General features: G+C 41.5%; 1 protein-coding gene across 1 annotated transcript; it reads right to left on the bottom strand.

The window, feature by feature from the left end:
• Nucleotides 1-14,092: 14,092 nt before the first annotated feature.
• LOC122043665 lies at nucleotides 14,093-15,299 on the bottom strand. Its single transcript, XM_042604269.1, has 3 exons — nucleotides 15,069-15,299; nucleotides 14,774-14,957; nucleotides 14,093-14,151 (listed from the first exon to the last, which is right to left on the bottom strand). The coding sequence occupies exons 1-3, from the start codon at nucleotides 15,297-15,299 to the stop codon at nucleotides 14,093-14,095; spliced, it is 474 nt and encodes a 157-aa protein (XP_042460203.1).
• Nucleotides 15,300-16,979: the final 1,680 nt, after the last annotated feature.

Raw genomic sequence — 16,979 nt, 5'->3', positions numbered from 1 at the left:
CTTGGTTTTCTCTTGCTCTTTTGCTTAGTTTTCTTTTATTTTATTCTCACCTTTAACTAAATTTTCATTCCTTTCTATCCATATATTATTCATTATTCTAGTAGTTATCATACATCAATTTATCTCTATTACTTGTGGGAGGTTCAAGGTTCAATCCTTGACCTCACCTCTTCTTATTCTATTTTGGTTTCTATTTCCCATTTTCTCTTATTCTTTTTATTTCTATGCTCTAAAGAAAAATAATACCCATATACTTATGTTATAATTTCATGGGTGTTACATTTGACTTGAACCTCTTGGTACTTATGTTATAGATAGGGTTCTCAAGGTCTAGAATATAGAGTCCATTCATCAGAGGTGCACTACAATAGAACATATCATTTAAATAAACTGAACAACATTTGTTCTTTATTATAAATGAAAAGCCTTTCTTGTTTAAACAAGAAACTAATATAATGTTCTTAGTCAAAGCAGGCACATAACAACAATCATCCAATTCTAGTACAAGCCCAGAAGGCAGAGATAGAGAATAAATTCCTACAGCAACAGCAGCAACCCGTGCTCCATTGCCTACTCGTAGGTCCACCTCGCCCTTCGTCAATGCCCTGCTATTTCTAAGCGCCTGCACATTAGTACAAATGTGAGAAGCACATCCGGAATCTAATACCCATGATGAAGAAATAGATAAATTGACTTCTATAACATATATACCTGAAGTGGAAGTCTCACTTCTCTTCTTCTTAAGATCTTCCAGGTACACTTTGCAGTTCCTCTTCCAGTGTCCGGTCTGACCGCAGTGGAAGAAGGTAGCATCCTTGGCAACCCCTTCTTTGGGTTTCAGTGCCTTGCCTTTGCCCTTGGCTTAAAACTTTCCCTTACCGTTAGGCTTGCCCTTGCCTTTATGCTTTTGTACCATCAGAATAGAATTGGGCTTAACCTTCTTAAGGTTGAGCTCAGTAGTTCTTAACATGCTAAGTAGCTCAGGCAGTGGCTTGTCAATTTCGTTCATGTTATAATTTAGAACGAATTGACTATTGCTATCTGGCAAGGATTGCAAGATCAGATCAATGGCCAGCTCTTGGCAAGTGGGAATCTCAACCTCTGTAGGTTTTCTATGTACCCAATCATTTTGAGTACATATGGGCCTTCGGGAGTTCCATCTTGCACTGAAACAGTGCCTTAGAGATCTCGAATCTCTCGTGCCTCGCTTGTCCTTGATATAGTTGACGAAGATGTTCAACTATATCATAAGCGCCCATCAACTCGTGTTGCTTCTGAAGCTCAGAGTCCATGGTCGCGAGCATAAGACATGACACATCTAATGCGTCATCTTGATGCTTCTTGTAAGCATCACGATCAGCTCGCGTGGTAGTGGCAGGAGGTGCCTCGGGAATGGCCTGCTCCAGGACGTACAGTTTTCGTTCTTGAGTGAGAACTATTCTCATATTTCTGTACCAGTCCAGGAAGTTAGCTCCATTGAGCTTGTCCTTATCGAGGACAGAACACAGGGAGAAGGAGTTCGTGTTTGATGACATGGTAATCTACAACAGAAAAATATAGAAAATAAATAATCATATTCCACTAATCATTTAATTAGGTCTTTAACTAAATGATGCTCCCACTGAATTATAGAACTTTTGTAGAATCAAGTCATGGATGTGGTCAAACCACACCAATTATAATTCTAACCAACTATAATTCGTGCGGGACAAGATCCACATCATACTACGCCTTGAGTTAGCTTTGGCTAAATCGCCCAAGACTTAGTATGATCGGTAGGTAACTAATTACCAATTACATCTCTATGCAACTCTTGTTTATAGGATCAAGATCCGCATGTATATTAAAACTTGAGTTAGCTTTGGCTAAATCACCCAAGAGTTAATATAAATGTGATTTTGACCTATCTACCAACCATTGAAAAATGTCTATAGGTAAACTCGATCCAATTGAGTTAACTAGTTACTCGATCCAATTGAGTTAACTAGTTACTCAATCTAATTGAGTTGTACTCACCCATGCGTTGATAGGCGGGACCAAGATTGTCCCTCCGCACCCTACCAAGATAATATGCGTTGCTCTGCTTTGGCAGATTCAACAACAACATGTGATCAAAGTAGTGATGGGTATCAAGGCATGGTAGGCATTTAGAGTTAACGTGATTGAGATCTAATCTAATCGACGATGTGTATCAAGTACGCGATTTAGATCGAATCTAATCGTTAAGGCACTAATTAATTACTAATCTAGCATGCATCACATACACACACACACAAGCAATTAATTAAATTTTGTGATTAGTCATGGCCCTACTACGATCTTCTCAAGCCAATGAGAAGATTGGTTGGTCAAACTAGGGTCAATAACTTCTCCAAGCTCCTCCCTTTGACCGCCATGTGTTGCTCGCATCCTCCTCGTAACTCCTTCTCGAGTGGACCTTCCACCGCCTCAATTTGTACATTACAAAAAGGTGAAACTCAAGTTACATTCAAGTCTAAAACTATTTTACAACAGGAATATAAATAGAAGGGCAAGACGTGCAGGTCGCGAATCAAGTACAACACGTACAAACACACAAAATGGCGCGCAGGCCATATTATGAATTACAACACATATTTCCAATCAAATTGGGTTCTTTGGGCCATGACCATCATAAAATGATACATAATTCTAAATTATGTGATTTCCATAAATTTATATATTTTTTCTAATATTTTTACGATTTTATGAGTCGCTACTTCCCGACGGTCCCAATTAGTGATTTTTAGGCTCAATCGCGGAATAAAGCCCCTTGTGGGGTTAGGGGCAGCACCCCTACTTGCGATATAATCATCGCGAGTGTTCCTAAGCGATCCTAAGCACCTTAACCCGCTTTCCCAAATCATTTTGGGCAAGACTTTGTTGATTCGGAAGGTATTTCTCGGTAGTAGAAGCCTACAAGTGTTCAAACACTTATTGCTTCGCTTTTATGAGAAAAATACCCAAAAAATACATAAAAATCATAAATTTACAAAAAGTTACAGAACTGATATTTTTCATAAAAATACAAAAGAAACTCATACATGCTTCGCACGTGGCTTTGATACCACTGTTGGATTTTTCGGGTCGTAAAAAATCACTTTTTGCGTTGCGGAAACCCCGAATCCCAAGCCACCGAATCCGTGCGAAGTTGTAAAACAAAATTTTCTATGTGTACGAGTTTCTCTAACCTAGATCTACACTAGATCTACCCATAAAATACATAAATTTACATAAAATACATAAAAATCATTAATTTACAAAAAGTTACAGAACTGATATTTTTCATAAAAATGCAAAAGAAACTTGTACATGCTTCGCACGTGGCTTTGATATCACTATTGGATTTTTCGGGCCGCAAAAATCATTTTTTACGTTGCAGAAACCCCGAATCCCATACCACCGAATCCGTGCGAAGTTATAAAACAAAATTTTCTATGTGTATGAGTTTCTCTAACCTAGATCTACACTAGATTTACAAAGAAAAAGGAGATTACCCTTGATGCGAAGCCCTTCGCAAATCCCACTCCTCCAAGGTTCGCCGGATCTCAAGGTTGTCAAGTGTACAACCCTCTATGTGTATCCACACGAACAAATCGATGGAGAGAACCTCCAAAGATGTGCTAGCAACCTTAGAGGATCAGTAATGGTGGAGGAGAGGGAGAGAAGAAAGGTAGAGAGGAAAAAGAAGGAGGTTACAAAAACCAAATGAAACTCACACTTGTGTATTAAGTGGCCGACCACCTTTTGAGGCTTATAAACCTCCATGGGATTTCAAGAGTCACAACTCTTGATCTCCCTCATGAGGTGGCACACACATGTGCTAGCCTTGATGATGTGGCACATCATCATTAGTCCACTTAATGCCAACTCACAAATGAGGTGGCAATGGTCAAGTCAAACTTGACCACTTCTCTCCCATGGTTGATCAAATCTAACCATTGGTTCAAGTCAATTTTAATTTAATGAATCTCTATTCATTGAATTAATTGGTTCAATGAGTCTAAGTCTAAATTAGACTGATTTAAGACATGAACCAAATTGAGTCCAACTCAATTAGTTTACTTTGGATTACTCTTAATCCAATTAGGTTCATCACATGAACCTAATCCTCTTGGTTCATCAAATGAACATAATCTCCATCTAATTGCCCTTTGTGTGTGACCCTATAAGTTCTTGTAACGTTGGCAATGCTCCTAAACCCATTTAGAAGCATAAGTAATGAGCGATATCTAGCAACACATCATTACTACCCAAGTTACAAGAATGTTGAGATCCAACATTACCTTGTGACTACTAATTTTTGTTAGGATCCTTCGTACGGAGGCTAGAGAGGGGGGGTGTGAATAGCCGACCCCAAATCGTCGCGTTTCTACAAAACGTGTTAGCGCAGCGAAAAATAAACACAGAAACGAAAGGGAAAGAAGACAAACCTCAAACAAACCGATGTAACGAGGTTCGGAGATAAACTCCTACTCCTCGGCGTGTCCGTAAGGTGGACGAAGTCTATCAATCCGTCGGTAGATGAGTTCCCGGAGAACCGGCTAATAAATGCTCCTTGTGGGTGGAGAAACCTCGCCACAATACTTGTAACAACAAGAGAGGAGTACAAGAAAAGCAAGAAGCAAATACAAACAACAATATGAATGCAACACTCGCTTGCCTTCTCTGTCGACCGGAGGCGATGAAGCAGCAACTTCACAACCCAACTGTACCAGCTGATCGACAACTAGAAGCTCACGCGAAGCTTCGGAAGCGAGCTCAACAAAGCTCAGAACCTCAGAGCACAGAAGCAGAAGCTTCAATCCGAGGAAGAAGAAGAAGTAGAAGTAGTAACCGCAGGCTCGCAGAAGCAGCCCTCCTTTTATAACCTGCGAAGAAAACGAAGAAACACAGAAGAAATCTAGCGTTGCGTGCATAGCGCTGGTACTGATCGATGCGTGGACCGATCGAGCTCCATGTGGATCGGTCCACGGACCGATCCATTCCCTACGCTTCTGTTCCGTCTCCGATCGGTCCATGGACCGATCAGGAACGGATCAGAAGCGAAGGATCTCCAACTCTGATCGGTCCGTAGCGATCAGGCTTCTCTTCTCGCGCCTCTGATCGTTGTCTGATCGGTCTCCAGACCGATCAGATAACCTACAGTAGGCTACTGGATGGTTACTGATCGGTCTAGTGACCGATCAGGCTATCCAGTGTATCACTGGATCGGTCACCAGACCGATCCAAACTCCCCAGCCCTAAACCTCAGGATTCTTCACCAACATCCGGTCAACCTTGACCTGTTGGTTCATCATTCCTAGCATCTGGTCACTCCCTTGACCTGCTAGAATTCTCCACCAAGTGTTCGGTCAATCCCTTTGACCCACTTGGGCTTTCCTCTTCGTGCCAAGTATCCGATCACTCCCTTGATCTACTTGGACTTCCCAGCACCAGATGTCCGATCACCCTTGATCCATCTGGATTTTCTCATGCCCGGCTTCACACACCAGGACTTTCACCTAGCTTCACTTACTAGGGTTTTTACCTGGCTTCGCTCACCAGGATTTTCAATCTGCCTGGCTTCACTCACCAGGAGTTTCCCGAATGCCTGGCTTCACTCACCAGGACTTCCACTTTCACCTAGCTTCACTCACTAGGATTTTCACCTGGCTTCACTCACCAGGATTTCCCGACTGCCTGGCTTCACTCACCAGGATTTCTCCCCGTGCCAAACTCCCTGTTTGGACTTTCCCCGTGCCTAGTCTCCATACTTGGACTTTCCGCGTGCCAAGCTACCTGCTTGGACTTTTCCCCGTGCCAAGTCTCCGTACTTGGACTTTTCCAGTGCCAAGTCTCCATACTTGGACTTTTCGCGTGCCAAGCTCCCTGCTTGGACTTTTCCTGAATCAGGTCAACCAGGTCAACCTTGACCTAAGGTTGCACCTACAATCTCCCAAACACCTATTCTTGTCAAACATCAAGAATACAACTCTCTTCTCGTCAAACATCGTCAAACATCAAAACACAACTCGAGTCAGGTCAACCAGGTCAACCTTGACCTAAGGTTGCACCAACAATCTCCCCCTTTTTGATGTTTGACAAAATCCAAAATCAAGTTAGGTTAACTCGATAACCTAACTTAGGTTTTCCAATGTTCTTCCTTGAACATTCTTCCAAAACCTACACTCTCCCCCTTGGGACATCTCTCCCCCTTTTTGACACACATCAAAAAGAGGGAATCAAGGTCAAGAGTTTCTTCCTAATGAAAGTCCCATACCTTTCATTGAAACCCTTGATTTCCCCCTTGATACTAAACTCAACACTCAACTTAGTGACAATCCCATATCACTGATCCTCAAAAGTCTTAAAAGCTCCCCCTAAAAGTCAACTCCCCCTTGACAATTAGTTAAGACTCCCCCTAAAGGTCAACTCCCCCTTGACCATTGCACCAACAATGTCTTGGAGAGTTTCAAACCTTTAGAAACCCGAAACTCAACTCTCACAGCTGAAATTTCAGACCACAGTCGAAATTCAGCAAATTCAGCACTCCTGATCGGTCACCGAACCGATCAGGACCCCTCTGGATAGGTCCTCAGACCGATCCAGCCTTCCCTGGATCGGTCCAGTGACCAATCCAAGTTCAGATCAGGCGGTTTCTGATTTCTTCTCTCCCGAATATCAGAAACTCACAACAAATTCCAGAAAATTTGAAAAATTGTAAAATTTTGAGGATACATTCCTCATAACATATACTATCATGGAAAAATAGTTTTAGATGAAAATAACTTCCATTTTCAACTCTTGATACAAAGTTCAAAAGTCTTTGAAATAGTTCAAAGTTAACTCATCTTTGTATCAATTTGCTCAATGATGAATGCTATCACTAGAAAAGCTTCATCAAGGTTTTTCAAACCAATTTCAAAATGATTTTAAACCTTTTAATTTAGGACCACAATCTTAGGGCTACATGTACATGACTTGTACATAAGCTTTCCCTATGATCCCCCAATCTCTTGAATTAGGCTCATCTAGGTACAAGAACTATGTACCTTGATCCTAACTCATGATCCCAATATCTCACACACATCTAAAGTGTATCAAACACATCCAAGTCAATTTTGATGTGAGATATGGGTTTAGGTTATCTTAGGCTAAGTTCTCATGCATTTGCTAAACTACACTTTGATCTCAATATCAAAATGTGTTTTTATCCTTAAATCAAATTCATTGATTATTAATGCAAGAGATGATGACATGGCATGAAATAATATCATAAATAGAAGCATGTGCCAATGTCATGATGTCATGGCATAAAGTTTGAAACTTAAATAAACATGACATAAAACTAACCTAAGCATGATCATGACATTTCGAATGATAATAAGTTAAACATGATGTCATGGCATGGCATATGACAAACAACCATGGTAAGTTAGCACAAATAAAATACCTAGATTACCTATCTAAGTATCCCTAACACCTTAGCTAACTTAAAATCTAAACCTAGATTGCTCAAAGTGCTTCAAGAAAATGCCCAAACCTAAGTTGGCATTCTATTTTTCTTGATTAATTTATGCCACTTAACATTAAGTATATCCTCAAATATTGATATATTTCATATTTCCTCAAGAATAGCACCTTTTTAATTAAGGCCTAGATTGTCTTAAATTCCTAAGAGAGTACTAAGACCCCAACTTGGTATTTCTCTAGGTTTTCCTAACTTGTGCCAATAAAGATTAAAGTCGATATATCTTTTTTTTTTAAAATATGGCACAATTTACTCTTCAAGGAGTAAATAATAAATCCATTTCATTTTCAAAGATTCACAAAACCTTGAAAATGTTCCTTGAGTGTCAATTTCCTCAATGTTGGGTTAACTACCCTTCTAATCGGAGTTGACACTCTCTAACCCATCTATGGGGTAGAGAAGATGCTCCTAGGAACCCAATACCTATTAGAGCTCATTGGGTTCACTAAATATTCACTAGGGATAACTTCCCTAGCAACCCTCCTAATGACCCTCTTAGGCTTTAAAGCCTTGGCCATTTGGGACTCATCAAGATCAACTCTAGGGGTGACTCCCCTTGCGACCTTGGTGTTGGTCTTCCTAGCCCTAGGTTTTGTTCCATAATCGAATGGAACATTATGATAGGTGGGCTTGACCATTTGGGACTTAAGTTTGTGACCCAAACCTTTCTTATCCTTGGGCTTTTAAATTTGACCCTTAGACCCTAGAGTTGACTTCTCTAAATTCTTTAGGGCCTTTTCTAGAGTGTTAAGTCTTGACCTCAAGACTTGATTTTCTTTCTCTAAAACCTCAAGTTTTAATTTATCATTCTTTCTTGAGGTGTTCCTAGGCATATGTCTAGTTGTCTTGGGGTTTCTACCTAGGTTCTCCTTAGCCTTAGATGAGTTAATCCTAGGGTTGGCCTTCCTAGTATTGTTCTTATCTAGGCTAAGATGTTTAGCACCTAAGCACACATGTTGATTTCTATGATTATCATGCTTATCATTATTTGCAATAGCAATAAAACTACTAGCATGTTTCTTATTTGAATTGCAATAGTGTGCCTTAAAAGGTACCTTAGGGTTTGCCTTAGCTCCCCCTATCGATGTGCATCCCTTGTCCTTGTGAGGTTGCCTCCCCCTTGGACATTGACTCCGATAATGTCCCCTTCGCTTACATTGGAAGCATACCACGTGCCCCTTGCCTTTACGTGTCGGGACTCCGGCTCCCTTGACCTTTGGTGTCGGTGGAGTCTTCCTAACCCTCCTTGGACACTTACTCTTGTAGTGCCCAAATTCCCTACACTCAAAGCATATTATATGTAACTTATTTGAAATTACGATGCTTGAGTTACCTAGGGTTGAGGATGGATGAAGGCTCTCTTCCTCATCCCTTCCGGAGGTAGATGCTTCTTCTTGCTCCGATCTTGAAGAAGAGACCTCCTCTTCTTCTTCCTTAGACGTTGAGTGACTCTCAACTTCTAATTTGCTCCCTCCATGATGTGAGCTACTTGGCTCACTTGACTCCTCTTCATGGCTTGAAGTGGAGCTCTCCTCATGAAACTTGGCCAAGTTATTCCACAACTCCTTGGCGTTGTTGTAACCACCTATTCTACACAAAATGTCATTAGGTAAAGAAAATTCAATGATTTTCGTTACCTCATCATTGATGGTTGATTGGTGGATTTGCTCCTTGGTCCACTCCTTCTTCTCTAGGGTTTCTCCTTTCTTGTCCATCGGAGACTTGAAACCTAATTGAACACAACTCCAATTTTCAGGGTTAGTCATAAGAAAATACCTCATTCTCACCTTCCAATACGCGAAGTCGCAGCACTCGTAGAATGGTGGAAATGTGATGTCTTCTCCGAGTCGATCCATTCTCTAGCTTGTGCTCCCCCGGGTGTTAATCCGACGAAGAGCAACCTTTCTCTGATACCACTTGTTAGGATCCTTCGTACGGAGGCTAGAGAGGGGGGGTGTGAATAGCCGACCCCAAATCGTCGCGTTTCTACAAAACGTGTTAGCGCAGCGGAAAATTAACACAGAAACGAAAGGGAAAGAAGACAAACCTCAAACAAACCGATGTAACGAGGTTCGGAGATAAACTCCTACTCCTCGGCATGTCCGTAAGGTGGACGAAGCCTATCAATCCGTCGGTGGATGAGTCCCCGGAGAACCGGCTAATAAATGCTCCTTGTGGGTGGAGAAACCTCGCCACAATACTTGTAACAACAAGAGAGGAGTACAAGAAAAGCAAGAAGCAAATACAAACAACAATATGAATGCAACACTCGCTTGCCTTCTCTGTCGACCGGAGGCGATGAAGCAGCAACTTCACAACCCAACTGCAGCAGCTGATCGACGACTGGAAGCTCACGCGAAGCTTCGGAAGCGAGCTCAACAAAGCTCAGAACCTCAGAGCACAGAAGCAGAAGCTTCAATCCAAGGAAGAAGAAGAAGAAGAAGAAGTAGGCTCGCAGCAGCAGCCCTCCTTTTATAACCTGCGAAGAAAGCGAAGAAACACAGAAGAAATCTAGCCGTTGCGTCGCAACGGCTAGTGCCTGGATCGGTCTGTGGACCGATCAGGCTCCATGTGGATCGGTCCACAGACCGATCCATTCCCTAGCCTTCGCTTCTGTTCCGTCTCTGATCGGTCCATGGACCGATCAGGGAACCTCCTGATCGGTCCACAGACCGATCAGGGAACCTCCTGATCGGTCCGTAGACCGATCAGGCTTCTCTTCTCCCGAACTTCTTTGCGCCTCCTGATCGTTGTCTGATCGGTCTCCAGACCGATCAGATAACCTACAGTAGGCTACTGGATGGTTACTGATCGGTCTGGTGACCGATCAGGCTATCCAGTGTATCACTGGATCGGTCCCCAGACCGATCCAAACTCCCCAGCCCTAAACCTCAGGCTTCTACACCAACATCCGGTCAACCTTGACCTGTTGGTTCATCATTCCTAGCATCTGGTCACTCCCTTGACCTGCTAGAATTCTCCACCAAGTGTTCGGTCAATCCCTTTGACCCACTTGGGCTTTCCTCTTCGTGCCAAGTATCCGATCACTCCCTTGATCTACTTGGACTTCCCAACACCAGATGTCCGATCACCCTTGATCCATCTGGATTTTCCCTTGCCCGGCTTCACTCACCAGGACTTTCACCTAGCTTCACTTACTAGGGTTTTACCTGGCTTCACTCACCAGGATTTCCAATCGCCTGGCTTCACTCACGGGACTTTCACCGCTCGGCTTCACTCACCGGACTTTCCCAGCGCAGCTTCACTCACCAGGACTTCCACTTTCACCTAGCTTCACTCACTAGGATTTTCACCGGCTTCACTCAGGATTTCCACCGCCTGGCTTCACTCACTGGACTTCTCCCGTGCCAAACTCCCTGCTTGATTTCCCGCCAAGTCTCCATACTTGGACTTTCCGCGTGCCAAGCTACCTGCTTGGACTTTTCCCCGTGCCAAGTCTCCGTACTTGGACTTTTCCAGTGCCAAGTCTCCATACTTGGACTTTTCGCGTGCCAAGCTCCCTGCTTGGACTTTTCCCGAATCAGGTCGACCAGGTCAACCTTGACCTAAGGTTGCACCTACAATCTCCCAAACACCTATTCTTGTCAAACATCAAGAATACAACTCTCTTCTCTTCAAACATCGTCAAACATCAAAACACAACTCGAGTAAGGTCAACTCGAGTTAGGTCAACCAGGTCAACCTTGACCTAAGGTTGCACCAACAATTGTGACTCTTCACAATATATGACAATGTCCTTCTATCCTAGACATCTAGATTGATCAATGTGAGGCATAGACCGTGTCATCCTCTAATCAATCTAAATCTTAAACTCTAAGTAGACTCACTCAATCAAATGAGCTCAACATCTCATATTGACTCATTTGGGCATGACCATGCACTTAGTGGTCTCACTCTATCAAGAATAATGATGTCACTCCCGTCATATAGGAGGGATAGATTTCATCTACATCACTCACATCTCTTCACATAATTTGTTACATACCTAGTAATCGCCTTTATAGTCCACCCAGTTACGGGTGACGTTTGACGAAGCCAAAGTATGTAACTCCTTATGTAGGGAACCATGGTGACTTCAGGTCCAAGGACTAATAGTCATATTAATAGCCACATGAGAAAGTATATGACACTCATATAATGATCCATGATACTTTCTCATGCGGGGTCATTCAATATACATTCTCCAATGCATACCCATGTGTTAACTTGATATCTCCATATCCATGACTTGTGAGATCAAGTCATCGAGTTGACCTACATGCTAGTCTCATCGCATTAACATTTTCCCTGAATGTTAATACTTGACTAGGAATGATCAAGAATAGCATTCCCTATATCATCTCACTATCGATTCAACCAATTGATTGATATATGTAAGAACCTTCTACTCAAGGACGCTATTATACTTAGTTATTTGGCACCAATACAAGTAAGCATAATAACCATAAACAAATGCCTTTATTTATACATAAGAATATGATACAACGAGTCCATACAACAGTCATCAAATGATTGGCTCTAGGGCTTTAACTAATACACCACACACCATGTTATCTACAATATAAATTAATTAAACGACTAAACTTAACATAAATGTAGATATTTTTGACCAATGTGATTCTTTATTTCAAAAATAAATGTTTACAAAAGCTAGGCTTTTAGTATACACTCTAACATTAACCACCCATCTCAGATCCCTTACTCGTTTATGATATGCAAACAACTCATCGATATTGCTCCTAAAGTTCCTCATATTCCACCTAAAATCTTCGTTCCAGACCATTCTCTTTCTATGAGCCTCCATAAATTCAAGCATTCGTGTGCATAACTCTCTCTCACTCTTAAAAGAGTCTTATAGTTGCTTAAACTACTCGTCCTCCATGCAAAAATTCCTAGTGAGAAATTCATCATTTTGTTCTAGATCATGATGAAGAGAGTCAATGATAGGGTGAAACTCTTGAAAATCAAATCGCAAAATATCCCGACTAACCGAAGGCATATTTCTAGGAATGGAGGTTGGAGGTGGCCTAATCTGTTGCTTTGCTAATGTCAAACGCTAATTCTCCTTAACATGGATCGTAGTCAAAGCCGGGTTGGGCAAGCTAAGGGAAAAACTATCCTTAATCACAAGAATATACCCAAATTCCTCTTGACAAATTAAACGAGTGGTTAAACAAAAATTTAAATCCATTCGAGAAACATCTTCAATCATTTCAAGACCACTCAGGTCATAGCCTAATACCACTGCAATATGAGTAAGCAATCCACCTAAAATAATGGGGGTAGGGGAGGAAATTTTCCCTAATTTTACCAAATGCTTTAAAAAGAAATATCCTAAATTAATAGACACATTTTCTACCATTCCCCATAAACAATACAAGTCTGAAAGTCTTATAAGTCCATCCTTACCGCCCCTTCCAAATATCGTGTTTCTCATCATCATATGGACATATCAAAAAATTGGGTTAATGATACTACTACCATTAGAAACGTGTGGATTAAAGCCGGACTCTCCACCAATTTGCTCCCATAAATTTGAATTTTCAAAAGCAGGCAAGATTATGTAAGCTCCATCCCTAGGCAAATCATAGCATATATTAAAATCCTCAAGACTCCATTCATAATCATCATTAAATAAATGAAACTTTAGTTTCCCTCCTCCTTGAACATTATCAACAGAAATGGAGCTTAAAATTTCCAAGACAATACGAGGATAAGTTGGATACCTTAGAGCCATTATGCTAGACCAACCTATTCTATCAAGCAACCAATCAATATCATTTCCAAATCCCAATACTTCTAAGGTTTCTTAGTCCATAAATCTAGTGCTTAAAATGGGATGTTTAGATAAAGAATGATAGCGATGCAATTGATCATCATTAGAGAAAGTAATACCAAAGTTGTTCAATGTACCTTCGAAGCGTGCATTCTCCTCATTTGAGACGACCAACACTTCTTTTCCTTTCCTTTGACGAGAGTTCCTTTTTACGAAGTTCGACATCATGGATGATTGATTGGAATGAGATGAACATGGGGAAGGATTGGTAACACCTTGGGAAGTTGGAGGAAGAGAGGAGAGAAAGGAGGTATGGGGGAGAGGGTGAAGGTAGCGGCACGGGCGTGCAAGCCTCCGCACACCCATGCCCTAAGAAAGGAAGGGTTTGGATCGGGTCGTATAGGGATGCACGACCCCTTCATATTGATTCTACATGGTCGTGCCAATTGGCACGACACCCTCTTGTCTCCACTCGGCCGAAGTTGCACGGTCGTGCCGATTGGCACGGCCCATTCCTCCTTCTCGGCACATGTCGCACGACCGTGCCAATTGGCACGACCTGAGTCACCTCCTTCACTGGCAATCTCGCACGGCCATGCCGATTAGCACGGCTTGTGTCCTTCTTCTCTCTGCATAGGCCACACGGCCGTGCAAGGTTACACGGCTCGTGGCATTCATCCTTCTGTTGGCTTCGCACGGCCGTGTGGGATCACACGACCGACTCCTTTAGGCTCACGGTGACTCACCTTTCTCTCTTTCGGTTCCTATGACACCTCCATGCCCATGAAATGCTTACGGCCAGCTCGTGGAGGCTCTACACATCCTGAAAACAAATACCCAAAAGTAAAGAAATAATAAAAATACTCGACTAAACTCACCAAAACTATAACAACGAACTAGAATGAAAAACCCTTGGGTTGCCAACCAAGAAGCGCTTGTTTTAGGTCTTTAGCTTGACCCCGTGTTAACTCATTCAGGTGGACATGGATCTGAGAAGTATATCAGCATATCTTCCTCTGTCGGCACATCGTGGAGGTATTTTTTTAAACGCTGCCCGTTTACTTTAAATTCTCCATGCTCCTTGCTCCAAATGTCAACAGCTCCAAATGGGTAAACCTTCTTGACTTGGAATGGTCCTGTCCATCTCGATTTTAACTTTCCAGGAAAAAGTTTCAATCTTGAATTAAACAGCAGCACTGAGTCCCCTTCCTTGAATTCTCTCCACATGATATGTTGATCATGTCATCTATTTGTTCTCTCTTGTAGGATTTAGCATATTCATAGGCATCCATCCTCAACTCATCAAGCTCATTTAATTGGAGTTTCCTTCTGTCTCCTGCTAACTTCAGGTTCATGTTAAGCTGCTTTATTGCCCAGTAAGTCTTGTTTTAATTCTACTGGAAGATGACACGGCTTTCCATATACAAGTTGGAATGGGGTCATACCAATTGGAGTCTTGAAAGCAGTACGGTATGCCCATAAAGCATCATCTAATTTCAATGACCAGTCTTTGCGGGAATTGGACACTGTCTTTTCTAATATCGATTTGATCTCCTGGTTGGATATCTCCGCTTGTCCATTGGTTTGGGGATGGTAGGGTGTTGCTATTTTGTGACTAACTCCATATTTCTTTAGCAAATTTTCAAACTATCTTTCAATGAAGTGCAAACCCCCGTCACTAATAACTGCCCTAGGTACACCGAATCATGGAAAAATCACCTTTTTAAATAGTTTAATTACTGTTTTGGTGTTGCTGGTAGGAGAAGCTATGGCTTCTACCCATTTCGACACATAGTCCATTGCCACCAAGATATAATAGTTTCCACATGATGAAGGAAAGGGTCCCATAAAATCTACTCCCCATACATCGAACAGTTCTACTTCGAGGATGCAATTCAGTGGCATCTCATTTCTTCTAGTAATGTTCCCGGTCTTCTGACATTGGTCGCAGGACTGCACAAAATTCTTCATGTCTTTAAATAGACTTGGCCAAAAAAATCCTTCTTGTAAAATTTTTGCAGCTATTTTTGACACGCCCAAATGTCCGCTGTAAGATGATGAGTGACAGTGAAATAAAATATCCTTGATTTCATCTTCTGGCACACACCTTCGGTAGATTGTATCTCCGTATTTCCTAAAAAGTAGTGGTTCGTCCCATATGTAGTGTTTGACGTCTGAGGAAAACTTTTTCTTCTTCTGCTGTCAAGTGATTTTTGGGGGAAGTACTCCACTTGTAAGGTAATTAACAAAATCCGCATACCAAGGAACTCTCTCAGAATTTACTGCCAACAAATGCTCGTTAGGGAAAACATCATTTATAGGCGGATCAAAATCCACGTCTTTTTGCCCATTTGGCCATGCTCGGGATAGATGATTTGCCACAACATTTTCAGCCCCTTGTTTGTCTCTAATTTCCAAATTGAATTCCTGAAGAAGCAAGATCCACCTGATCAAACAAGTTTTGACATCTTTCTTATTAAGCATATATCTTATGGCAGCATGATCAGAATACACTATCACGTTTGAGCCCACTAGATAGGACCTGAACTTGTCAATTGCAAACACTATGGCCAAAAATTCCTTTTCAGTGGTAGAATAATTCATTTGAGTTGCATCCAATATCTTGCTCGCATAGTGGATTGTGTGCAATACTTTGTCCTTTCTTTGTCCTAAAATTGCACCTACTACAAAATCACTGGCGTCGCACATGATTTCGAATGGGAGTTCCCAGCCTAGAGCTTGAATTACGGGAGCTAAGATGAGAGCACTCTTGATTTTCTTAAATGCCTCATTGCAGTCATCATCAAAACAGAATTTAGCATCTTTAATCAACAAGTTAGTTAGTGGCTTGGAAATTTTTGAGAAATCCTTTATGAAACGCTTGTAAAATCCAGCATGCCCTAAAAATCTCCTAACCCCTTTTACGTTAAGAGGTGGAGGTAGTTTCTCAATTGTCTCTATTTTGGCTTTATCTATCTCAATTCCTCGTTCTGAAATCTTATGTCCTAAAATAATTTCCTCTTTGACCATGAAGTGGCATTTCTCCCAGTTCAAAACTAAGTTCACATCTTCACATCTCTAAAGAACTTTAGAAAGGTTCAGAAGACAAGAATCGAAGTCATTCCCATAAACTGAGAAATCGTCCATGAATACCTCCAAAATCTTTTCTGTGAAATCTGAGAATATTGCCATCATACATCGCTGAAATATAGTTGGTGCGTTGCAGAGTCCAAACGACATTCGTCGATAAGCATAGGTACCAAAAGGACATGTGAAGGTGGTCTTTTCTTGATCTAGGGGATGTATTGGAATTTGAAAGAAACCAGAATATCCATCCAGATAACAAAAATAGGAATGCTTTGCCAATCTTTCTAGCATCTCATCAATGAATGGTAAGGGAAAATGATCTTTCCTAGTCTCCTTGTTTAGCTTCCTATAATCAATACACATCCGTCATCCTGTAACTGTCCTTGTTGGAATCAATTCATTATTTTCATTTCTAACCACAGTCATCCCCCCCCTCTTGATGACCACATGGACTGGACTCACCCATTCACTGTCTGATATAGGATAAATAATCCCAGCATCAAGAAGTTTCAATACTTCATTCTTCACCACCTCTTTCAAATTTGGATTTAACCTTCTTTGATG

The sequence above is a fragment of the Zingiber officinale genome, chromosome 2A (genome assembly GCF_018446385.1).
Source record: "Zingiber officinale cultivar Zhangliang chromosome 2A, Zo_v1.1, whole genome shotgun sequence".
NCBI lineage: Eukaryota > Viridiplantae > Streptophyta > Magnoliopsida > Zingiberales > Zingiberaceae > Zingiber > Zingiber officinale.
The sequence above is the reverse complement of the archived record's forward strand: the minus strand, read 5'-3'. Positions and strand labels throughout refer to the sequence as shown.

What these genes read in the sequence shown, in the direction of transcription:
- LOC122043665 (XM_042604269.1), bottom strand. Translation starts at nt 15,299, where the DNA reads ATGAAGAATTTTGTGCAGTCCTGCGACCAATGTCAGAAGACCGGGAAC. An exon ending in CTACCAGCAACACCAAAACA is followed by an intron (nt 14,958 to 15,068) that starts GTAATTAAACTA and finishes AATTTGCTAAAG; the next exon opens with AAATATGGAGTTAGTCACAA. An exon ending in TGCTTTCAAGACTCCAATTG is followed by an intron (nt 14,152 to 14,773) that starts GTATGACCCCAT and finishes ATTTGTTTTCAG; the next exon opens with GATGTGTAGAGCCTCCACGA.